We start from the raw sequence: 23803 nt of genomic DNA, 5'->3' as shown, positions 1-23803 counted from the left end.
TAAGTCTATAAGAAATGAGTAGTTTAATTTCTAAAAGGAGTTGGAAAATGGTGTAGATAGCATGTCAAAATTGACAATATTGGAAATCCAATTCATTCTAATAATACTAGAACTATTTAAAACACATTTATCTATTAATTCCGTTAAAATAGACATTCCACGCATTGGATGAGGATTGATGCCAGCATTATGTATTTATAAAGATTAAATTGAAAGAACAAACAAACCGGTTTAAGACAAAGATGGTGTCTTTGGCTTGCATGTTTAGTGGAGAACCGTTATTTCAGGTAAGTTCTTGACCGTTTCTAATTATAGTTGAAGCAAAGCTCACCGCCAATACTTTAGAGAATCCTGAGTTGAAACATAAATCTATCAAGCCAAGCTGTCTCTGTCCTTCCCAGAGGGAAAACAAGAGAGGAGAAGAGAAGAGAACAAGAGGTCACGATCTCGGTCTGCTCTGACTCACCAAGGTCATGATTCTCTGACTCTCCGTTGATTAATCACTCCATCCTCCCTAAACTTTTTCTCTGGATAAGTTACTTCACTTTTCTAGTTGATTTTGTCGCCGCGAAAAGCCGCATGGCGAAGCGATCATTCAAGTGTTTTGTGGAGCAGGAGCTGGGAAAGTTCCCGCTCTTCGTGATCTACGCCGTGCTCGAATGGCTGCTCATCATCATGCTGTTTGTCGATGGGTTTCTGGCGTTCGCCGCCAATGAATTCGCCAAGTTCTTCGAGATGCGGGTCCCCTGCCTTCTCTGCACGAGGATCGACCACGTGCTGGTCCGGAGGAGTCCCGATTTCTACTACAACGATTCCGTGTGCGAAGCGCACAAGAAGGAAGTCTCGTCCCTCGCATACTGCCACGTCCACAAGAAATTGTCCGACATTAGGAAGATGTGCGAGGGGTGTCTTCTTTCTTTCGCGACTGAGAAGGAATCTGATTGCGATACCTACAAGTCCCTCGTGGGGATATTGCATAAGGATCTCGAATGCTTCGTTCAGGATGATTCCGGGGTTCATTTGGCGTTGTCTTCCGGAAAGAAGGATGAGAGGGTCGAGGTCAAGAAGAGTGGAAATCAACGGTGCACATGTTGCGGAGAGCCACTGAAAACGAAGCCATCTTCGCATTCGAAGAATGGCCCGAAATCGAGAAGGAGCACCAGCCCAATTTCGCAAGCTCCCGCTCCATCTCCTAGAGGACCCTTTGTGACCTTGAGGAATGACGAGGCGCCTAACTTGATGTTGCCTCATATCCGTTACACAGAACTAAAATTCAACCCCGATGCTGGATCTGATATTCCTGGCCATGATGCGAGCTCGAATGCGCTACTTCCTGACAACCAGGGTAATATTTGTGCCTGTGAAAATCATCCCTCATCCTTCAATGATCTCTTCGAGGGACTTCAGAATTGTTGTCTTTAGGTAATAGCTAGGGCAATCATATTCATTTCCTAGTTTGAATTCTTTTCTTGCTTCTCATCCATGACAGGTACATATGAGATGAAAATTGCTACGGTGCCGTTGCTCAATGAGAGCGATGACATTGGCGAAGCAGTCAGAACGCCTCCCTTTGGGAGGGGAAACAAGTTCTTTGGCATCCCACTTACCGATTCAGCTAACTCGAGCCCGAGGTGGGGTTCGAGGCAGTTAAAGAAATCGATCCTTGACAAGGTAGATTTTGCTTCTGAGCCCAGTGATGGCATCATAGCTAGTGAAGACTCTATCTTGAGCCATTTAAAGAGGCAGGTTCGCTTGGACCGCAAGTCGCTGATGGCCCTGTACATGGAGCTAGACGAGGAAAGAAGTGCCTCGGCTGTCGCGGCCAACAATGCAATGGCCATGATCACGAGGTTACAAGCAGAGAAGGCGGCCGTCCAAATGGAGGCCTTGCAGTACCAGAGAATGATGGAGGAGCAGGCAGAATACGACCAAGAAGCCCTTCAAGAAATCAGTAACTTGCTTGCCAAGAGAGAGGAAGACATCAAATTGTTGGAGGCCGAACTGGAAGCGTACAGAGGGAAGTATGGATACTTGGAGGGTTTCGAAGTTCGCAAGGACGAAACAGTAGACAAGGATTGCCAGGAGTTGAAGCATCAGTATTCGTTCTCCGATGGGGGTTCCGAATGTGGAAGCCACACCCCTAGTGTCAACCAAGGAGAAACCGTTGGGGACATTGCACAGGATCAAAGCATCCTTGATTCGTTGCAGGATGAAATAGGTGTCCGTAAATCTCCAGAAGAAAAGATTTGATCCCAGTAAGACTGCTACACTTAAGAACGCGTGCATTTCGTTGTTGGTCATTATCAGAGGAGGCAGGAAGCGGAGATGGGAATGTTACGATGACAGAAGCATCTCATCATACGGAGTGGAAATACAATCGGAAAGATGTTAAGGGACGGCACTTCCGGAGCGAAACATCTCGACTTTTAATAAATTCATTCTTGATGGTAATTTATTTCCCATACTTTGGTCCTTTGAAGTCTGGAGAACTGACAAGGCACAGAAAGGTTTGCCTGTATATACGAGTGATTTTAAACATTTGGACAGTTGCAGGTTGCTTATCGTAAATTCAATTTTGCCTAGAGCGTTTGCGCCGGAAGTTTCTTGCTACATCTCAACGTGCTTGAATATTCTTTGTATTTTTGGCATGATCAGTCAGGTGCCAAACAGCATCTTGCACACTGATATGTAATGTACCTGCTAAGCAGAATTGAATCGTGTCCTGTCCAATGTCTCAAACAATTTCCAGCCGACAGAAACTCAAATCCGAGTCAGGTCAAAAGGACCCTGACACGTATAGAAGTTCGATGGATCGAGTAGGAAAATAAATGCATTATCTGGCATGCAATTTATCACGCAAACCATCGATAAACACAATGCCGCGCGTGGTTCTTTCCTTACAAGATCAATTAAACTGTGCATGTATGGCCAATAGTATCATGATTTTCCATGTCTTCTATGGAAAGAAAAAGAAAATGATTTGTCCCCAACAATGATCACAGATGATAGACTTTCTTTTCCCGTAATGTACCTCCGCAACACGTTTCTGGCAACTGATGATGCCGACGACATTCCCATGTCCCACTTTCACTCTTTCTTTTCACCTTCATCTTTCTTAGGATGTAGACATTCCCTTTCTCACCCTGGGAAGATTTCTGGAGTTCTGGAGTTCGAGGCCTAACGGAGCTGAATTCCTCTCTTGACCCGTTTAAGCCCTTCGAGTGTCACCGCTGATGATTTGCAGTATTAGAAGTGATCAAAAGAAACATTATTTCATGATAGATCCCATGTAACGCAAATCGGGAATTGAATGAATTCGACATTTTGCCTGTGTACTTATCTGCAGAAACAGATATGAAATAGCAATTTTTCCACTTTTGTGGCTTGGTCATGCGGTGAAGGGAGATCTTGCACTTGAAAACCGGATGTCAAACTTTGATCACATTTGGTTCCTGAACTTTCATTGTTGTTTCAATGTAGGCCTTCAAACTTACATTTGTTACAATTGACTCCCTGAAATTGTATTATTTTTTTCAATCAAGCCCATCCATATTCAACTTCGACGATTAGAAGCTCGCCTGTGGTCGGAGTCCGCCAATATCGCGGCAAAAAATTAGCCAGGGTGGGCGATTAGTTTGTGTTGACCAAGCTACAATAACAGTACTTCAAGATACAATCGCACAATTAGATAAATTTTCGTTAACTTATCGATCGAGGCACTCAATATCTCAAACGTCAGACATTCGATCGGAGACACCAATCCGGCCTCGGCTTCGATTTACCCGAATCGGAGAGGAGCGGCTCGATCGGGAAATTTCTGTATCACGAAGTCGAGGGACCATATTGAAAAAACAACTCCAGTTCACGGGCTAAATGCGTAAACATTCCGTCTTCTCTGCTTTTAACGCAAAAAAAAGATGCTCGCTTGTGATAAACTAACCACTCGGAGTCGGGTGGCACCGATGACCCATCCGCGCACATTAGCATCGTCCGTCGCTTCGACATCGCTCTCCTCCTTGGCTCGCCTCCTTATCCTGCGCCCACCCACCGGCGCTCTGCGCGCCGCCGCGCGGACCAAGATGAGCGACCCCAGCAGCGAAAACCAAGAAAGGGGCCAGCTTGAGTCCATATTCAAGCAGAAGAAGATCCTCCGAACCAGAGTCCGCAGGGCCCTCAAATCCATGGACCCACTTCAGAGATCTCAAGAGGGTACTCGAATTTCGCTCGTATCTGCAGATTTTGTTCTGTTGTTGGTCGGAATAGCTTGTTCTTGATGATGGGTTTTGCATATGAAGCGTCTCTGTTTGTGTAATGTATGAAATTGTATGTGTGCATTGCTGGATTTTTTGTTGGTGTCTTTTGGTTTTGGGCCATTTTTTGTTTGATTGAGCAATGGGGCAACTTTTTGTGGGATGTGCAGTTTTTTCATAAAGGAACTAAAATGAAAACGGGGGGCAAAAGCAGTGACATAGATTTCTTTGACTGTAGGTTGTAAATTGTCATCTGGTGAATAAAGTTTTCTGATTTGCTCCACATTGAGATTTCCATCCTTTGTTTCAGCATTTTCAAAGGAAATGCATACCGAGAAAATAGGACAAAATGTTTGTGTTTGTGTGTGTGTGTGTGTTTTCTCTGGCCATTATGCGCAGACAGCAGAAGTGGTGTTATTACTTATGTAAAATCGATGGACTAGATTGAGCCTATGATTGATGGAATGTTGCACCTTAAAGCTAAAAAAAAGTCTCCGCAAAAGAAAGCGGGCTTAAAGCATTCCAGCTTTGATTTGTATGAATTGGTGTGGCTTAGTAGTTTAAATCATGGAGAGGTTCGCTTGAAAATATGGATGACTTAACCACTGCTTATACCAATTTCCAAGGACAAGAGTTTACTAAACACATAAAAGCAAACCGTGACATTGATTTATTGGATGTGACGTCATTTTCTTCATCGCAAGATTTCCCTGCTCAATACAATGTGATTGGTGTGGCCTTTGTCAGATGAGACAATTCAGAGTCTTGTACTAGATGCTCCGTGGTTCAAATCTAGTCAGAGATTATGCGCATATATCAGCTGCAGTGCCTTACGGGAAGTAGATACCTCGAAAATTCTCTCACAAGTTTTGCAAAATTCAGCCAAAGGTGTGCTCCCCTGCTCTCCACCTTTACAGTCACATTTAGCTGCCCAACTTAATACGCCAAATTTCCTGTCTCTGCTATGGGCATGGAGATTGTTAAGGTTGTTTCTTATGTACCTGAAAACTGATATATTTCCCGATTTATCTCTAGATGGTCACATACAGATGAAGAAGAAGCTTTATGTTCCACGTGTGGAAGACAAAAACAGCCACATGAGAATGCTCAACATCTCAAGTGTCGGCGATATGATTGCAAACTCAATGGACATATTAGAACCTGCTGCGTTAGATGCTGATGGAAATGAACGTGAAGATGGTAATTGTCTTCTTATCAAAACCATGTCTCTTCTTACTGCCATTCTTCCTCCTTGCTTTCTTCTTTTCATCATGTAACAAATAACATTTGAAATTCCTGGGCTGATTTTTTCGTGTGGAATTTGTTTCGACTTTATGCATCATTCCTTGTGGTTTATAAAATGTTGGTCTCTTATAGCCCGGGATTTAAACTTGCAAAAGCTTTTGCCAGTTAAGTCCACTTTTAGAAAAGCTTATCGCATAGAATAATTACTTACTCAATATGATCGTTTCTCCTTGTTTGAGTAATTCCTTTCTGTAGTAGTAGAATTGGGCAGATCCTCCTTACTTTGAAATGGACAGTATTGAAATTATACATACAATTTGGAAGGGTCTATGAGTGTTATATGATTTCATGTAAAGTGGGTGGAGGGGCATACTATTCTACATATAATTGCTTTTGGCGGTTGGATTATCACTTTTCCATTGTACTGATTGTGAGATACAATTTGACAGAGGATGAGATACTGCGTTTGCGGATTCCAAATTTATGCGAGAGGCATGGTTGTTAGTCATTTTTTAATAGGAGGTTGTAACGTGACCAATAAAGAGAGCTACAGTTGCTTCTTCATCGTTAATAAATCTTCATGTAGTTAGTCTTTGTGATCCTTGAGCTCATGTTAATGCCTTAGATCTCAAATATTGACTTCCTCGATATGCGTACAAACATGTATACCAGATATTGTCCCCTGTGGTTGCATATTATGCTGCATTTGTTAACCTATGGTTACATGAGGCCTGAAGGAACTTTTCTTATCTCAGTCATGCAGGCAGATGATCCTGTTGACTTGTTCCTTTTACCTGGTAATTGTTGTTGTTCATCCTATTATTATCATGTGGCATGCTTCAAGGTTAGAGAAACTAGAACATCAGTTGCTTTGCTTGTCTTTGTTGTTAGGACTTGCATTTGACGCATCTGGAAGACGCTTGGGCCGAGGTGGAGGGTAGGATTGTGATCACTACCTTTTATTTTATGTTCGAGATCTAAGCTCTGTCAGAAATATACACTTGCTATGATAGTGGATCCTGACCTTGTTAAGTTTCTCCATGATGGTGACAATTAACCTGGCATAGTGTTTTCTTAGTAATGTACTTTTAATTTAGAAAACTTTTGTTCCATGTCCTCCAGAGAGCAGAATCAAATTATTTTTCATTAGGATTTTGCTTGCTTTTACCTTTTTGTACTGACTGTATTGCATTTGCAAAAGGTATTATGACACTTTCCTGAGAAACTACCAAGAGCTTGCACATACTCGGAACTGGAAGCAACCCCTCCTTGGTATGTTGGTGAATAGTTTCTTTTCCTTTCTCAATTTATGGGACGGTATAGCTTAAGAGTTTCGGCCTGTTCATTTTCGATGCTTGCAGTTGCCTTGTCATGCTCTCCACAAATTATGGATGAAGGAGTCATACCAGTCACTCCAGATGACCTCCCGGTAGATGCTCTCATCTCCCCTTCTGGTGTAATTCCCATAAGCCCTGCAGCTTTGGACAGGTTGGCCTAAGATTCTGCGGTCTTATTTTCCCTATACTAATTCATTTCTCAATACTGGTCCAATTGGCTGCAGAATGAAGATTTGACATGGGCTTTGATACACCGTCTGGGTTCTCTGCCAATCTGGTGTGGGACCTGCAAAGGGTGATGTCCATTGCTTAAAACATGTGGCTGGCTTTATCAAAGTCATGATGACGCAAGTCCTTAATGCCTGGTTTTTCATTGGTCTCTAATACCATCGATACATAGAAAAGCCAGTAGGTGAGAAGATCCTCCTGATTTATCTTCTGTTTCATGGATCAAACATTCGAACTCTTAGTAGCCCAGGTGAATCTGTGCTCTCTGGGGGAGCTTAGCTAGGTTTTGTCATTCTGGGTCTTCTCTCTGATCACAGACGTGTAGAAACCACAGTGTAATTGCTCCTTAAGTAGCAATTCATCGGTGAAAAATGAATTGGTTTGATCCCACAACCAGAAGAAGAAGGGGAAAAAAAGAAGAAAGCAAGTCATTTGGGCGGACAGCAATTTGCGACATTTACCAGGTTGACTCCATGCATACCAGGTCAATTCCGTGTAACTCGGTACTTGATCCCTCCACTCCTTTTTATCCTTTCTGGTAGGAGGCAGAATAAGCTGTTGTTGCATCTTCTCTTTCTCGTCACATATTATATTTATCTGCTCGATCATGTGTGGTTAAAACACAAGCATGACGAGAGTCTTCGAGGAACAGCTTTATGAGTGCAAATTGCGTGACTCGTTTCCTCGGGTGGACGATAGCTCATTGCCTTCCCTTTCACACTGTCCTGCAAAAGAAGGATACTTTTTACGCAAAGTCTGTTTGGTTGCAATTTTCAGTCACTTTCTTCAGCAAACGCGCTTCAAGGTTTCAATGACCACCATTACAGTCTCCAAGACATTGTCCTAGGAATGAGTCAAGCACTTCCGTTTGGCTGACCAATCTGCCTCATTTTTTTCTTTTGTTCTCGTTATACCAAGTTTGATTTTGTAGGCCATATAGAAGTAGTGGATTGACAAAAATTTGGAAGCGCTAGAGATTCTTCCCCCGTGCTTTCCTAGTTGATCAAGTGGTCAAAATGTCAAAGTCTTAGCTCTCTTTCTTCACGAGAGGAGAGTCTTCCATTCAAGTACGGTCTATTCAAATCAATCTGCTCAACAACTTTAATTTGTTGGCCTAGAGATAGGACCTTCAGCTAGAAATTTATTTGTCACCAACTACTTTCTTTCCTCAGGAAATAGTAAAATTACGTCTAAGAGTTGCTTATTTCTGGAATTCCTTATTCATTTGGATGAGGTGGAAAATATGCTAGACAAGTTATTGAAGTGTTCTTGTCTCCATTGCTGATGTTGCTAGCAAAGACCTTGCGGTATTTCTGTTGCTTTCTTACGTCGTGCTTGGACTTTTATATCAAGCCTCATTCACACGCCGCTGTAGCTCAACTTTATTAGTAGGGCCAGTCAGTCTTCTGCAACTTGCATCCAGGTCCCATCCAACTAATACCACTAAACAAACTTGTGTATATAACAGCAGAGAGATGCCCTTAACCCACCGAAGCCTCGTACTTTCTTCAACTGCCAAATACATTTTCCAGCTCTCCCATGGAGATCTCGCCGACTTCGCAGATCTCACCGTTGTTTTGCCTAACAATAGTTCTCGTTCTAGTTCTTCCTATTCCTTCCTATTCAGCCGACCCGGATTTGTTGCAGGATTTCTGCGTCGGAGACTTGAAGGCCGCCATAACTATTAATGGCTTACCCTGCAAACCGGCCTCAGAAGTAACCCCAGATGACTTCTTCTTCGATGGCCTGAGCAAAGAAGGCAATACGAGCAATCAATATGGTATGAGCCTGACCCCTGGAAACGTCCTTACCTTTCCCGGGTTGAACACACTAGGGATTTCGATGAACCGCGTCGATTTCGCTCCTGGTGGACTTAATGCGCCCCACTCGCACCCTCGTGCAACCGAGTCTGGGATCATCATCGAGGGGAGGCTCCTCGTTGGATTCGTGAGTACCGATAACGTGTTCTACTCCAAAGTCCTCACTGCAGGTCAGATGTTTGTGGTTCCAAAAGGGTTAGTGCACTTCCAGAAAAATGTTGGGGAAGGGAAGGCCCTCATCTTCACAGCCTTCAACAGTCACTTGCCTGGGTCGGTACGACTTGCTACGACACTATTTGGCGCGACACCAGCCATTCCAAATGATGTATTGACAGAGGCTTTTCAAGTCGAAGAAGATGTGATCAATGAGATAAAAGCCAAGTTCAGCTCTTGAAAGCCAACTCAATACGAGGAAAGAAGCCGGCCACTCGATCTCAAGAATGAGGATTTCGTACGATGAAATTGTGTTTAATGCACTGATATGCTCAAACATATTCGTTCTTTGGGTAATGCCCACAAAAACCCACGGATCAATCTCTCCGTCTCATTTGGCAGTTCATATCGTCATTTTGTTTGTCAATAGCGTGTAGAAGCCGTATAGACTTGGATGAAAGAAAGCGAGTCTGGCGAAATGTCAAGACAAGTAAGTCGTAGAATTTTGCTTCCTCATATATCATGTTCAAGAAGCCACAAATAAACAGTGTACGCTGTATCTGATCTGGTTAGATAGTGCAGATGGAAATCAGATGCATTACCTGCTAAGATTAGGCATTACATAATTGAGAATGGACCGACAATTTTCGCTTTGTGGATTCGGCACCAACAATAAAGTTCATGTTACATATTGACGCGGACCTGAATAGTTAATCTGGCCCCTCGATCCTAAGTTAAGTCGAGCAAGTCCGTTGTCATCAAGTCTCTCTCTTAAAACCGCCACCGGTCTGCATATGAAGCCAATCCGGTTGTGCTTGTGAGCCTTGCATGTAATCCCTCGCTGCTTGTGAGGCAAACATCATGCCAGTACCGTCAAAAGGCTGTGACATGAGCTAAAACCCAGATTGGATTAGTCAATAGTTGCAGCACAAGCTAAAGTCCATGTTGCAGTTGGAAGTTAATTCAAATTAAATAGGACATAAGTAAGCCAGCAATAATAGTGACGTGCATTAGAACTAGCATTCTCATGTAGTTGCATTTTACGGTCTTGTAGAAAGTAAAAACTAGCTCTTATTGTAAGTCACAGCACAACAGGTCTGGCGTTGACAACGAATGCATTTGCTAGAAGATCCAAGAGGAAAACATCACTATCCTAATAGAAAAATGGAAAGGGGAGTCTTGATTGGGCCTGATGCCATGCCGCATACCCATTGTGGTCGTGGACTAAATTAACAGAGCTATCTTCTGTCCATAAAACATCGTGTACTTACATCTTTGGCAACAAAGCCTTCCACTGCCGGGCTGATGTCCATCCTTGAATTGACTGCTTCGAGCTTCATCGACAAGAACTAGAATATCCATGGTATAGATTTAGATCGCCAAGACGAGCATAACAAGTCATCCAGCAATAACTAGTATAGTGACCGAAAAGCCTTACCTCAACCTGGTGCTGCAATGACTGGATATAATTGATAATCTCATCAAGAACCAGTGCCTTTCCAATGATCTGATCAGAAGGACAACATCAGGAATTTAGCCATGTAACCCAGGACTCATGTATATGGTAGATGATATATGTTAGCTTTGAAATGGTTTGAAAAGGTTAAAACCGTTTACCAGGAAGGTGAGGAGCGACAGGGGACAATGAAAAATGCTTGATGGCCTACATATGGTTAACAATGGCGCTGATTCAGCCAAGACAAATAGCATACCTTATTGCAACCAGGGACCAAATCTTGTAGAATTTTCATCCTCTCACTAATCTTCTCTCTCCTAGCCTGCCAAAGAGATGCGAACATAGGCATAGATTTAACAGCAATCGATTCCATGCCTATGTATTTTCCAGTCACGTATGTTGCCCGACACAAGTCATACACTAAAGGCTGTTACTTACTCTCTCTGCTAAGCTGTGACTGTCCGTCGCTTGGCCCCTCCTCGCCCTCACATGTATGTAGTCTTGCTTCGGCGGCTCAGACGGTTTAGCACTTTGTTCCGCGGACAACTTATTACAAGCAACAGAATTTGCCTCTACTTCAGCTTTGGAACCACCATTCTCATCGCGGGATCCGGCTATTTTCGTGCGCTTGGTACCATTTGAATTGTTCTGTTCCGGCAAAAGGAATGATAATCAACACAGCAATCCCACAGAGAGGAGCACAGATCTTCGCATAACAAGAATACCACCGTAATTTGGTACTCCTATCTCTTGCTCCTAAAGATCAAGAGCTTTTCGCTTCGGATTCGAAGTTAATGCATTGCAGACTTTTACACCATTCATTTGTTCCTTAAAATCTAGCAAAACTAAAAAAAAACCCAGACCTATAAACTGTCTACCAGTTCTCATCAAGTTGCTAGAAACCATTCACCAAACTAAGCCAAGATTTGTAAAAGTCAATGCTTGAGCGATTACGGCAAATCCACTCAAATCCAACGACCCAAAATCAGAGTCCATTAAAGCTTGAAACTTCAGACACATTAAGACAAGCCCAAATCCAGAACGGAGCAAGTGAGAGAGAAATTTGCACCGGGACTGACCAAATCACTGCCCACGACGCCACTCGAGGACACCATCTTCGACGACTCGTCCTCGGAGCTCGCATCCTTCCTCTTCCACCCGCTGCCGCTCTGCTCCGTCACCGTCGACTCCTCCACCGACCCGACAATGCCGGGGGGGTCGCCGCCGCCGCCGACGCCCAGGGGCCAAATCTCGGCCAAGGTGTAGGCGGACGGGTTGGCGGCGGAGAAGGAGGATGCGTTGACTAGGGGCGCGTCCATCGGGAGGATGGTGGAGGGTCCGGGCTCATGCGAAACGGGGCAGGACCCGAACCGAGGGGGGATGGGGCGGATCCGGATCAGCAAAAGGGGGATGATAAAGTTGGGTTCTTGGGATTGGAGGCACAAGGCACAAGGCAGAAGGCAGTGGCAGTGAGTGAAGAAGAAGGCCAGTGGATGTGTTGGGGGGGGGAGATCAGGGAGCTGATGATTTGTTTAAGTATGGGGGAACTCATAAACCAAACACAAACACAAACACAGGGGAAGAGAGAGAGGGAAGAGAGAGAGGGATGAGTGGGGGGTGTCCCTTTGCCTAGACACTGGAGGAGGAAGGCAGAAATTTTTATGGTTTGGTCCACCACTGGTCATGAGCTGTTTTTTTTGCCCTTTTTCTCTCCCCTCAAGTACCATAAACTTTAAAAAAAAGTATAATTCGATCCTAAAAATTGTTACGAAAGTGCAATTGAGAAGGGCTTGAATCGACCAATTCGACAAGTTTACGTTATCGAGAGCCTGATCATAAGAGTTCCGCACTCGTTAGTACAGCAGTAACATCCATGACTTGAAAAATCAGAAAAGCCGAGATGATTACAGCTGCCCCGATAGCATATTGAAACAAACAAATTGCGATTTGTCTTTACATGATGGCGGATGATTTTTCTCTGCGAAGTTCCCGTCTTTGTTTACGGGGGCTCGAACTTGTGACTCCATGCAAGATGGGCGAGTAGGGGTGAGCAGTGTTCCACCTATCTAGAATCCAGAACTTACCCGTAAAAATAGATTCCCTAATTCTTAGAATCTATAATCTAGAATCTATCATGCATACTCTATAACTTGGAACCTGACAAGTTCTCACCGATCCTGTTGTCCGGTTCCAGGTTTTACCTGGAACCATGATCTCCTACGGGCAAGCATAATTACCATTGGGCTAACCGTTCTCGATGGTTCATAAAATGCGATCTAATCAATACTATTTTTTTATAAAAAATAAAAGATCGATATGAGTTGAACTAAAGATTTGTTCGCTTCGATAAGTTACTCAATGTGCGGGAGCGAGTGGATGAATATGCCTCATGGAAAATTTAGTTGGATGCACAATTTAGTTATTATCTCTAATTTCGCGTTTATACACCGTAACTTGGCGTCCTAATTTTTGCAAATTTAATAATAGAACATTTCTAGGAATTCATTAAAATTTTATTACTTAGTCTATGTCTGACTCCTAAAGTTCAAGTATGACAACCACAATAAAATTCTATAACGTATTATATATACAAATTAATTGAAGGGAATGAATAAAATTGGGGTATAAATTTGCTTATTTTCCCTATATTTTCATCATTGTGACTAAGCATATTCATAGTCATTGGAACTTTGATGAATTCATATGGTCACCCTTTTTTTTTCTTTTTTTTTTTCAAATTGAAATTTATCTCCATTCTCCCGGATTCATTCCTTCCTTATCTAAGCAGATTAAAGGCAGAGGAAGAGGAGGTCTTCGTGACTTCAATTGATATTCCAAAAAGAAACTATGCATTCTCGATTTCAAGTCGTCCAATGATCACTAATGTAACAAAAATCGTGTCATCATTGGATAAACGTGGAAAATGTAAATACCCTTAATCACGCATGTAAGACGATGGCTTAATTTTCATCAGCGAGATATATCTCGACTCGAATAATTTAAACCTGAATAAGGTACGCTCGAGACTATATATATTAGTAATTGCCATCATCTCAATCTTACACAAACTTAGATCTAATCCAAGAAATAGGCCTTGATGTGTGCTACATATCCATTTTTTATTTATTTATGTAATGCATGTTTATATGTAGAGAGAGAAAGAGAGAGCATTACGAAATTGTTTCTTTATTTTTTTTTTATTGGTTCAAATCACAGTCTTCTAGTTAAGAGAAGCTTTCACGTATCATATGATTATAGACCTAACTTTGCACTTTAGTCCTTCGGCTTTTGCTAATTTACCAAAGCATGAACAGAAACTGAGCCCAAACAATGCTCCGCGCCAGGCGGTGCGCCTAACTTGTCTATCAAAAAAACAAGCAACGCAGCTAAGCAACCCTAATTAATTTCTTTTAAAGCCCTCTTTGTATTTTCCCCAATTTAGCTCCCAATCCTTTTCATGTGCCAGTTAACATTTGTCAAATTGCCATCCCATTTTCGACTACTCTGAAAATGACCCGCTTGGAAATCGCTCGTCCATATCAGCTGTCAATGTTCTCGGATGACTTTTTTCATACTACCGAGCATTTACATTGTTTTCCCGATCAATTTGATCCCAATCGATCGTAATTTGATCTTGGATCTCATGACGAGATGACCTTGGTGGATCTAAGCCAAAGTTGTCGCGATGCTCCCAGCGGGCATGTGGTGGGGGAGGGGGAGACGCGTTTAGAGGTAATGTCGAGTTCAGAGATCGAAGGCCCCCGAGCGGCGCAGATTCTCCCGAACTCTTACCTCGCATGACAATGGACTATTGCATACGAAAGAACCATTTGTTGGATAAGTTTAAATGGATATTTTTGGGAAAGTCTCTGTAAGAGGACATATAGTCTATTTCGAAAGAACTTATTCCAATCTCTAAAACATATGAATCTACTGTTTTTAAAGCTTTTCATTGTACTTTGAAATTTATGTCAAGATATCAAGTCGAAGGCGGTGTATTAAAAACGACAAGCTTTTTTTATTGAGTTATCTAACAAGTGTTCCGGAAGCACTTATTAACAAAATTCTGTCATCTCCCCGACAGACGCGTGCCCACGAAATATAATTTGATTTTGGCGAGCCAAGCAGCTAAATTTGAAACGGTTTCTACACATGGAAAAAAAAAACAGCTAAGGTTGCTGTAGATTAGGTTGCCCTATACAGAAATAGTATTATTCCAACCTCCAAGTGAGGGTCCCTTTATAGTTCAAACAAGTCAAATAACTTCTTGCACGTTTTCTTTCTTTACAGTTGTTTCAAATTTAGTCACCAAGAGAGTTAAACATAAGTTGACAAAAAGCAAAAGGCTTGTCAAGAAATTCTAATTTCAAACAATTTGGCTCACCAAATTCTAGATTCTTCTGCTAAAAATGCTGGAAAGTTTTTCCTTTGAGAGTCCCCTTAAAGTTGAGGCCATGGTCAACACAGCTTGGAAAAGGAGAGCAAAACCAGAGCAAAACCAGAGCCCACATAAGGGAGGCTAGGCCCATTCTTGCTGTTTGAGACAGGAACATTGGTTTTGTCTGGAACTTATTATGTATGGAGCTTGCCTTTGTTTAATCATTGGCGGGGGTGACTAAAGCTTGAAAGAATAGCGATTCTCGGGCCCATGCTCCCGAGCACCCTAACCCACATCTTGATGAACTGAAGCACCCGGACCCATCTTTCCCCTAGCAAAATCAATAATCTTGCGGGGCCCCTGGATCTGCAAAAAGGGTCATAAACATTTTCAGAGTACCTTGACCAACCCCCCCACAATTATGTGATGGGATGTGCATATTACACTTCATCATCCATGCCAGTCTCACGAAATTTGAATTCTAGAGACGGCATAGTGTAAGTTGGAGGTTGCCAGCTTGTGATTTTTATGTGGTGGTTGGAAGGAGCTTCGGCGCGATTAAAGGGGAGTCACATTATTATTGGCCAGCTGACTCTATGCACGCTGAGACCTTGGTTTTGAAATTCGAATTTGCTTATAAAGATTAAAGGGTGTTTGATGCCTTATATTACACAGATCATTGCCGTTTGCATTAGCATGGAGTCAATGTAAGGTCGAATCGATTTGCCTTTTCTAGGCTTACTTCAACCTGATGAAGCGCTTCGGATTTGATCCAGACACCTCGTGACACAAAGCTCCGAGTTCAAGCGCTTTGGACCATTGAAATACCATGTCTAGAAGTAGGACTGATCTATGAACCAAGCTCCATAAGCTAACCAAGTGCTGATGTGCATGCCCATTTCAGCTTCATAAGACAGAACGAGAAGCCCAAGTGAGAAGCTATTCTCCTATGCAAAAAATTGAAAAACTGAAGAACAGGAAATAGGCAAGAAGCTATAAAGCCAAGTAAAATCTTAATGACAATTGGAGACTTAAGAGCTTCCAATTCCATGTGGCTTGTCCCTCAGTAAATCCCACGACAAAGTAGCAAAAGCAATGTCTTCAAGATTCAGCTTCAGCCTTCCATCATGGGAACCCACTCTAGAAAAAGCTACTTCCAACATAAGAAAAGTGGTAAAGGCAAAAGGGCAATGCAATTTCCCGAACTCTTGTAAATCAGAATCGATGTACAATTTACAAAGAGGACAAACATTGCCTGTAGCTTTTATAGCCTTACAAGAAGACTGCCCTACCTAAAAAAAAGCTCTCCAATCTTTTACCCTTTCGTCCCTAGTCACCCACCTCAATCTGCTCTTTGTACTGTAGTTTTAAACAAGAGGACATACATCTTTTGATCCATTGAGAAGTACATGAATCCCCCTACCGAGTGTGTCACAAAAGACCCAAAGCTTGTCCCTACGATACAGTGCCAAGCAGGTCCGTAAACCCCATCAAACTCCTGCAACATCCAAATATATTCATCAATCAAAAACTGCTAGCAAACCCATTAAACTTACTAGAACCCTAATCATATCTATAATTGATTTCAGGATTTGGTCGTTTCTTGTTACCTTCTTGAGTGTGCAAGCAAGTGCCCTGCAGCTGAACTTCTCGAGGCTATCAGAGGCCTTCCTTGCACAGTCCACAGCATGAATCTGCATAAAGGGTGGCATGTCCACTGCAACAACTCTCACTCCGCTGCTCGCGAAGACATCACTCAGCTCAACCTGCACACCACCGAAGGACCTCCTCCTCCTACCGCTCGCCACCGCTGAAGACGTTGAACTCCTCCTCCCACCATCAACAGCATCCTCGCGGCACTTCCTCAACTCCTCCTCCTCCGCCACCAACAGAGCCGAGAACTTGACCATGTCGATCCCATCTCGAGACACCTCAACCTTACTCTTCTCCTTCTCAAATGCCCTAGCTTCCCCGACCCCATCCTCCCATTCTCTGGCCAATTTCTTCACCTTCACTGCACCATCGCCCTTCGTCTTCTTGCCCCGCTGCTTCCCCGTTTCTTGACTTCCCTTCCCTTGCCTGGCCGCGACCGAGCAAGAAGAGAACTTGGAGGACTCGAAGTCTGCAGATTTATGCAAGGCCTTGGCTTGCAAGAGGACGTCTCTAGCAGCTGCAGAGCTTAGACTGGTGGGCTTCTGGGAAGTTGCGATCTTCGGCACGTCGAAGGGCGTGGAGGCAATGGTGGGATCTGGGTCTTTGGCTACGGCTCTGCTGGTGGCGAAAAGTGCTTGCTTTGGGTGCTTCCTGAGGGTGTTTTGAGTCCGCGCTTGGACCTCTGTGGCTGCCAAGTCGCGCCTGTGCTTGGTGTGGTGTGCCATGGAGGCGTTGGTGGCTAGAGAGAGAGAGAGAGGGGATGAGAGAGAGGGGCTGTGTTGTTGGTGTTGGTGTTGGGAGGAAAATGTGTGGGCAGTGACGGGTGAGAGACAGGAGAGAGAGAGAGAGAGAGAGAGGGTGGGGTTCAATGGATGGGGACATGTCTGGCTCAGATCCGTCGCTTCTTGCCTTGTTCTAAAATGCGCCGGAGGAGGAGGAGGAGGAGGATGATGGGTCGGTTGCCGGTGATTTGTTTGACCGTTGACCTTGATCTGTCCAGAGGGCGGGCATCGGGTGCGCCCGGGCGCACGATAAGCTTCGATGAGCCCGTCTTCCTGAGCTCGGGGGAGCCTCTGTGGTTTGCTGGTCAGACTAGCATTCCATGAGCTCTGCTGAGCACATTAGCTATGAGAATAATAGGGCTCTGGCCATTATAGCAAGACATGAAACGATTGTTTTCCTACTAAACTTAATGGGTACATTAAAAAACTACAATACGTTTGGTCGTCCGGATTTTTAAACATGATAAGACTGGATATGATAGGATAAGAAATCCTGGGATTTCTTCATATTCTATCCACTGTTTGGTGGACTACGGATTTAAAGTCGGATAGGATAAATTTTTTTTTTTTTTTGCTATTCACGGGTCCGGAGGAGTCGGTGAAGGAAAAAAAGCCGAGAAATTTTTTTGGTGAAAACGCACAAGGTGTGAGGATGAAGATGACGGCGAGTGGAGCGTAGGGTTTCTGGAAAAATAGACATTAGAAATCCTATCCAGGTCTATCCCACCCCCCTCGGATTTTTTTATCCAGTCTATATCCGACCTTATCCTATCCTGAACCACCACCAAACATAGGTAAGGATAAAACATATCCTATCCTGGCTTTTATCCGGTCGACCAAACGCAGCCCAAGTATATAGTTATATAGATAGGTCGGATACTACTACCGATATGTATGACGCATCACTTTATAGAAGAAAATAGCATTTCCTTATGCGCGAGGAAGAGCGACGATCTTTTTCTTCATTAATCGGACAAATTGGGTCGATTTTGCTTACGTCCTCACTTCCTATTGATGACGATATGATGCTATTTGATCGATGGGAAAGTAGACCTCTCGGAATTGTGATGAACAAATTGCATGTCTTCCATGAACATTAAATTCATTAAGAGTGAGCGCTTTCAAGGTGAGTTGATTTCAGACCTGAAATTTGGAATCTACCCTTATATAATCGGTTATCAATTTTTGAAATCTGAAACCTACCCTATTTTTCCGGTCCAGAGTCTACTACGGAACTATGATGGACAAATTGTACGTCTTTCAAGAACATTCGATCCATTCGGGTTGATAAATAAGTAGCTTCCAAACCTGAAACCTACCTTATTTTCCCGGTCCAGCTCAAGGTCTATTCAAGATCCTTTTTTAATTTTGTTTCTTTTTTTGGTTTTATAGCAAATTAATATAAGCAACAAAACAGTTCAAAGTAAAAGAGAAACAACATAAATCTTCTTATTGCCAAAAGCAACAATCCATTAGATGAACAGGTGGTCATGTACAATTATAAACGATAAAAAGCTCAAAACACGTACCAAAAAACATAAATTATAAAACCTCATTCCTCATTCATCCATAAAAATATTACTCTAAATTCTAACCACCTAAAAACAAAATAAACAATATAGTCAATCACTTAACGATAGTTTAAGTGAGGGCAAACAAAACAAACAATATAGTCAATCACTTAACGATAGTTTAAGTGAGGGCGTGTCGAGAACAAGCGAGGGTTGCGAGGCTCAAACGAGTGATGACAAGCTGCAAGCGCGCGAGGAGGGTGGTGAATTGCAAGTAAGAGAGAGTCTTAGAGAGAACATAGAAAAAGAGAGAAAGAGAAAAAGATGTCGATAAATAGATGTCAAGAGAAACAATAGAGTTTTTAGACTTTGAGAAACCGGTTCCAAAATATATTCGGTTGGTCCGCTTCTCCGGTGGTTCTTCACTTGGAACCGACTGAAACCGAACAGGTTTTCAGGATGGTCCGGTCTTATTCCGAGTAGGACCGGTCCGGTTGCACAGCCCTAAAATCCATGCTGCAAAAATCCGTCGCCCTCCTTTTGTATATTCTCTCGATCCCACGAATCTGTCATCTCACGTTAAGGAGATTTATAAGGAAGGTGTGAGATGACCGCGATGCAAAGTTTCCGAAAGCAATGTCTGACCTTCTAATAATTTAATTGTATTAAGGAAGAGACTGACGCTAAATGCATGTTCATGACATCAGATAAGTAAACGAGGAGGGCTTTACGTGACCAATGAGATGAGACTGATAAAGGCATCAGCAATATTAGAGAGCAAAGAACCACATGGGTAGTTAAGATGTATGCTGATAACTCACAATCATACCCCCTTGTGCTAACTTACAAGAACAATGTCAAAGTTTTGCCATAATCGAAGAACAGCACTCGCCGTCCAAAAATGACGCGGGCTTAAGAATCGATCGAATTTATCCGCCCTTATGCTTATAGAACTAATGAATAACGGAGTGCCGGCAATAAAAGGGAAAGCCAAGCAGTCTCATACGCATAGAAAATGCAGTTCAGTAGAGAGGGAGAGAACAAATCCGGCTTAACTCACCACTTCTCGATAAGCAGGCGTGCAGCAGCCATTGATCAAGTCACCCGCGCTGCTCCTAAATTGTAGTTCATGCAGCAGGGTACAAGTTTGCCACTCTCTGACCTCATCTGCAGGCACAGTTACGAGCAGATAGTCTCGAAGCGTGGACTTTAAACCCTTCATCCAAAAGGCTTTCTTGGATTCCCGACCGAAAGCTTTTACATAAGAACGTGATTCAACACTCGTGATAAACAAGAAATGTATTGAATCTTCAGCTCCCCTGATAAATAAGAAATGTTTTCCTATCTAAGTCTGAAAAATTATAAGGATTAGACAAACTGGAAGCCCTCGGAAACAACTAAACACCACAGCAGTCACCTTTTGACGCACCAAAGCAGGTTACCTGACAACCAAGCAAGTAGTGTTAGTTGACAAATACAATCATAAACAAGGGTTCCACGCCGCCAATTAAGTTTCTAGAAATTAAAGCTCTTTAGCATTTCACTGCATCTGATCATCTTACAACACTGGCTCAATCAGGACAGCAACAAGTCAGTAAGGTCCAATCAAGTATCCAAATCAAGAAAACTACGGACTATCATCCCGCCACTAATTTGGAGGAATCCCCTAAACTAACACTATGAAATCGGCTCAGGTCCTTGGTGGATATAGCCAATTACAAATTTACACAATGAATGGAAAGAACAGTAAATAAAGCTCAATGCATCTAGTGAAGCTTGTAATTTCTAATTCCACGGACTAGGTAGTCGAGCATCCTTGAAAACCGAAGTGCCACCAGATGCTGCTGGAGATGGTGAGGATGCAACATAATTTGTTCCTGAGACAGAAACTGCAGGAAGATTTGCTAGATTAGCTTGGGGAGCGGGGAGAGCAAAGCGGGATGGACTACCACTGACGGCTAAGCTTGATCGGGAGGGATGTGGAACCTGCAAGCAAAAGTATGCACCAGATATTATGGTTCTCTCTGGAATTATATGAACTTCGAATTCTAGTGTCTGGATTTGTACTTGAGACAACTTTAAATTCACTCGATACGGGAGCTCCCTGTAAAGTTTTACATAATGATCCAATCGTAGTTATCAAGATGATATACATCCTTCATCATGTCTTCCTCTTATAAGAGCAAATACTACATCACAAGGACAGCATTCCCCCTCTTGCTAAGGAGGATAATATGTGCTCCAACCTGTTTCCTTTCTTTCTTACCTTTTTGGAGAAGGTGAGAGGCTGAGAATTTAAAATCCCATTGAGTGCCACTGCCTTTCAAAACTGCCCGCATCATATCATAGCTAATGCACCATATAAGTTTACTTCTCACATCTTCAACATCTCCCCATTATACCCTCTCATCATTGATTACTATGCAGTTTTGGCCAGCAACGAAAAAGGATGAGCTTGTACAATTTCAAATTTCATATAATGTGACGTATAAACAAAAAAAAATAAATCAGAAACAGCAACTTTTTAATGGCTGCCTCAATTACTATTTAGCATATAATCACCACCAGGCACTAATGTGCTTCTATGTTTACATACACATTCAATAGCTCCTATACCAAGGGACCAAAACTCTCAAAAGCAAACCCAACTTTTTCTTTCATAAAATAATTGAAAGTAAAAAGCCGAATGTTATAATTTCTACATACAGATTGGTTAAGAAAGTCCATTAGCATTGGAATAACCCAGTAAAGCTCATGCAGAAAGAGTTGTAATTCCGATTCTTCTTTCCTGATCATTCAAAATTTTCATTTTCCATTTTGTGTAATGAAATTTTAGAGACACATCCAATAAGGAAAAGCTGCCATAAGACTATCGAAACAGAATGGTGGACAGAGAAAACTATTCTGGAAATATAGAGTCACTAACAGCTTTTCCTCACTCAGTTACTTGTGGTTTTCCAATACCACGTCAAAGTTCAATCTTAAAATGTTGAGTGAGCATCAACAATGCTATTAACTGATCTGTGCTAAATCATCCTGTTGCACGACTTGTTTCTCATCTATCCGAATATCAACCTTAGCTATCAAACACGTGCTTGTAGCTGCCTCCCTATTACAAATGACAATTTCCCTGGGAGACCATTTGAAGTATTCCGTGTAGTTGATACAAAATTCTTTAAGATGGTTTGAATCAGAGATATGGTTGTGATAAACAATAGATGTATTTAACTAAAGGTATATTTAGTCAAAACATTTTCAGAAACAGCGTAGGTTGTAAATTTGCAGTCTGAATATTCAGCTTTCCCTTGGTAAGAAAACCCAATCAGACATACAGTTTTGTAGGTGTAGCTCTAAACAAAGAGCTAACTGAGTCATTCCCTGGTCTCAAGCAAACAGGTATAATGCAAAAGATTAGTAATTCAGAGAAACATGGCTGTTCATACCAAATTGTACTGCGACAAGGCAGTCCTTCTAAGAGGGGACTCCGAAGATGGTGACACGCTGCTCATGCGATGCATAGGCCGAGAAGGCATGATATGATTTGAGGCATCATCTGCTTCTCCCCCTTCCGCATCACCGCCAAGGTGGGCCTCGGAGCCCATTCTAGGGGTATTAAGCCTGGTCATTGAGCCAGAGTCATTCATAACATCCACATGAAGTGGAACAGATGGCCGAACAGCCATTCCTTGCATGCTCCTCCTCTTCAATTCCTCTTCTGCATTCAGGATCTACCGGCAAAACACATTAGTTCTCTATCGGCAAATCATGCATTTGTCTAGTTTCGCTGCGAAAAGAAGAAGAAGTCCACTCACCTGCTTCAGAACTTGCACTAAACTATGTTTCTTGGCATTCAAAAGTTCCAACTTCTCCTCAACAGCCTTCTTCCTTTTCTCTTTGTCGGTTGGTGGATCGACTTTATCCACAGCCTAGCAAGTAAAAGTACATCAAATTCTATCAGTCACTTGAATAGGTGGATAGAAAGTACACAGCCTTGCAAATGGTAATTCTCCCGAGGTTCGGACAGATACGAATTTTCATATTGCAACTAATCAACGCCAAATTCACCATAAAGAAACATCCTTTTTAGTTCCAGCGCATATTCTTTCAGACAACAAGCAATTGAACTATGTCTCTCCCTTCGAATTATGCGAGAAGGATGGAAAAACTCAATAGCCAAAGCTAAACTCCCGTACCTGCACCGCATCCTTTACCGGCTCCTCCACCTTCTCGGCAGGCAAGACTTGGACACCTCCACCGCCATCGACGGACTTGCCCGCCCAATCAGGCTTCGCTTCCGGCGAACGATTCGCACCGTCGACGGCTTCTCTATGGTCATCAACCTCTTCCTTCAAGGCGACGCCGCCCTGCGAGGTCCCTTCGCCGCGAACCTCGACGCTCCCTTTCTCCGCCTTGAGCTCGAGCGGAGGCCGGCCGTCGCTGGGGAGGCCCGGACCAGAACCAAGGTCAGGAGCTCCTTTCTCCGCCTCGGGCTCCAGCGGGGGCCGACCGTCGTCGAGGAGGCCCGGACCGGAACCGAGGTCGGGAACCGCCGGAGGGATCGACGCGGAGGGGGCGCGAGAGAGGGCGCGAGAGCGGCGGTGGAGGAGGGACTTGAAGTCCTTGGGGGAGAGGTTGCGATCGGGCATGAGCCATCGGCGAGGGACGTCGGGCACCCGGTGGAGGTTCCCTCTGTACAGGGAGATCGCCACCATTTTTCTGGGGTTGCCGGAGCCGGTCGAATCCGCCGCTTCCTTCTCCTCCGATGAGGTCCCCGTCGCGGCGGCGGCGGCGGATGGAGAAATCGCGAACCGATTTACGAGTTCGCCTGCGAGTTCTTCTTTGAATCCCGAAAGCTTAAGGCGTTAATGGTCGTCCTGGGCGGATCTTGGCGGTTCGACCGCTCAGCAAGAACCGGACCGGTCCAGGCCGATCCGGCCCAATCACAAATACTTCTTCCAGAGGGTGGCAAACAAATATATCCTATCCGGCA

The 23803-nt window shown here is 43.4% G+C and overlaps 6 protein-coding genes across 7 annotated transcripts; 3 read left to right on the top strand and 3 right to left on the bottom strand.

Moving 5' to 3' along the window:
• The first annotated feature begins 183 nt into the window (after window positions 1-183).
• LOC115678949 (probable myosin-binding protein 5) lies at window positions 184-2595 on the top strand. The gene is made up of 2 exons (XM_056319070.1): window positions 184-1345; window positions 1490-2595. The coding sequence occupies exons 1-2, from the start codon at window positions 580-582 to the stop codon at window positions 2248-2250; spliced, it is 1527 nt and encodes a 508-aa protein (XP_056175045.1). The 5' UTR covers window positions 184-579; the 3' UTR covers window positions 2251-2595.
• A 1307-nt stretch (window positions 2596-3902) lies between these two features.
• LOC115678842 (5-formyltetrahydrofolate cyclo-ligase, mitochondrial) lies at window positions 3903-7453 on the top strand. Its single transcript, XM_030602301.2, has 8 exons — window positions 3903-4209; window positions 4998-5138; window positions 5286-5450; window positions 6251-6292; window positions 6387-6432; window positions 6697-6767; window positions 6857-6983; window positions 7057-7453. Exons 1-8 carry the CDS (start codon window positions 3918-3920, stop codon window positions 7067-7069), a joined length of 897 nt encoding a protein of 298 aa, XP_030458161.2. The 5' UTR covers window positions 3903-3917; the 3' UTR covers window positions 7070-7453.
• Window positions 7454-7592: 139 nt separating this feature from the next.
• On the top strand, window positions 7593-9414 carry LOC115678844 (germin-like protein subfamily T member 2). Its single transcript, XM_030602305.2, has one exon. The coding sequence runs from the start codon at window positions 8600-8602 to the stop codon at window positions 9272-9274; it is 675 nt and encodes a 224-aa protein (XP_030458165.1). The 5' UTR covers window positions 7593-8599; the 3' UTR covers window positions 9275-9414.
• Window positions 9415-9528: 114 nt separating this feature from the next.
• Window positions 9529-11967, bottom strand: LOC115678843 (transcription factor bHLH79-like). 2 transcript variants are annotated; one of them, XM_030602302.2, is made up of 6 exons: window positions 11569-11967; window positions 10928-11137; window positions 10746-10811; window positions 10472-10540; window positions 10305-10382; window positions 9529-9926 (listed from the first exon to the last, which is right to left on the bottom strand). In XM_030602302.2, the coding sequence occupies exons 1-6, from the start codon at window positions 11806-11808 to the stop codon at window positions 9792-9794; spliced, it is 798 nt and encodes a 265-aa protein (XP_030458162.1). In that variant the 5' UTR covers window positions 11809-11967; the 3' UTR covers window positions 9529-9791. The 2 variants fall into 2 exon arrangements, with proteins under 2 accessions (XP_030458162.1, XP_030458163.1); XM_030602303.2 differs by having other exon boundaries at window positions 9529-9914.
• Window positions 11968-15849: 3882 nt separating this feature from the next.
• LOC115678735 (uncharacterized) lies at window positions 15850-17606 on the bottom strand. Its single transcript, XM_030602154.2, has 2 exons — window positions 16478-17606; window positions 15850-16365 (listed from the first exon to the last, which is right to left on the bottom strand). Exons 1-2 carry the CDS (start codon window positions 17243-17245, stop codon window positions 16210-16212), a joined length of 924 nt encoding a protein of 307 aa, XP_030458014.1. The 5' UTR covers window positions 17246-17606; the 3' UTR covers window positions 15850-16209.
• Window positions 17607-20320: 2714 nt separating this feature from the next.
• Window positions 20321-23659, bottom strand: LOC115678922 (uncharacterized). Its single transcript, XM_030602433.2, has 4 exons — window positions 23007-23659; window positions 22626-22739; window positions 22257-22541; window positions 20321-20799 (listed from the first exon to the last, which is right to left on the bottom strand). The coding sequence occupies exons 1-4, from the start codon at window positions 23523-23525 to the stop codon at window positions 20599-20601; spliced, it is 1119 nt and encodes a 372-aa protein (XP_030458293.1). The 5' UTR covers window positions 23526-23659; the 3' UTR covers window positions 20321-20598.
• Between the last annotated feature and the right edge of the window lie 144 nt (window positions 23660-23803).

The sequence above is a fragment of the Syzygium oleosum genome, unplaced genomic scaffold (genome assembly GCF_021117445.2).
Source record: "Syzygium oleosum isolate NSW1041296 unplaced genomic scaffold, Sole_v2.1 Sole_v2.17, whole genome shotgun sequence".
Classification (NCBI taxonomy): domain Eukaryota; kingdom Viridiplantae; phylum Streptophyta; class Magnoliopsida; order Myrtales; family Myrtaceae; genus Syzygium; species Syzygium oleosum.
This window is presented reverse-complemented; position numbering and strand designations above follow the sequence as displayed.

Excerpts from the sequence above, each read along its gene's own strand:
- LOC115678735 (XM_030602154.2), bottom strand. The coding sequence starts at position 17,245 with ATGGCACACCACACCAAGCACAGGCGCGACTTGGCAGCCACAGAGGTC. Across the intron at positions 16,366-16,477 it reads TTGCTTGCACACTCAAGAAG|GAGTTTGATGGGGTTTACGG; the intron begins GTAACAAGAAAC and ends TGGATGTTGCAG.
- LOC115678842 (XM_030602301.2), top strand. The coding sequence starts at position 3,918 with ATGCTCGCTTGTGATAAACTAACCACTCGGAGTCGGGTGGCACCGATG. Across the intron at positions 4,210-4,997 it reads ACTTCAGAGATCTCAAGAGG|ATGAGACAATTCAGAGTCTT; the intron begins GTACTCGAATTT and ends GGCCTTTGTCAG. Across the intron at positions 6,293-6,386 it reads TGACTTGTTCCTTTTACCTG|GACTTGCATTTGACGCATCT; the intron begins GTAATTGTTGTT and ends CTTTGTTGTTAG.
- LOC115678843 (XM_030602302.2), bottom strand. The coding sequence starts at position 11,808 with ATGGACGCGCCCCTAGTCAACGCATCCTCCTTCTCCGCCGCCAACCCG. Across the intron at positions 10,812-10,927 it reads GTCACAGCTTAGCAGAGAGA|GCTAGGAGAGAGAAGATTAG; the intron begins GTAAGTAACAGC and ends TCTCTTTGGCAG. Across the intron at positions 10,383-10,471 it reads CATTGCAGCACCAGGTTGAG|TTCTTGTCGATGAAGCTCGA; the intron begins GTAAGGCTTTTC and ends TGGATATTCTAG.
- LOC115678844 (XM_030602305.2), top strand. The coding sequence starts at position 8,600 with ATGGAGATCTCGCCGACTTCGCAGATCTCACCGTTGTTTTGCCTAACA.
- LOC115678949 (XM_056319070.1), top strand. The coding sequence starts at position 580 with ATGGCGAAGCGATCATTCAAGTGTTTTGTGGAGCAGGAGCTGGGAAAG. Across the intron at positions 1,346-1,489 it reads GCTACTTCCTGACAACCAGG|GTACATATGAGATGAAAATT; the intron begins GTAATATTTGTG and ends CATCCATGACAG.
- LOC115678922 (XM_030602433.2), bottom strand. The coding sequence starts at position 23,525 with ATGGTGGCGATCTCCCTGTACAGAGGGAACCTCCACCGGGTGCCCGAC. Across the intron at positions 22,542-22,625 it reads TAGTGCAAGTTCTGAAGCAG|ATCCTGAATGCAGAAGAGGA; the intron begins GTGAGTGGACTT and ends TTTTGCCGGTAG. Across the intron at positions 20,800-22,256 it reads CCTTGTCGCAGTACAATTTG|GTTCCACATCCCTCCCGATC; the intron begins GTATGAACAGCC and ends TTTTGCTTGCAG.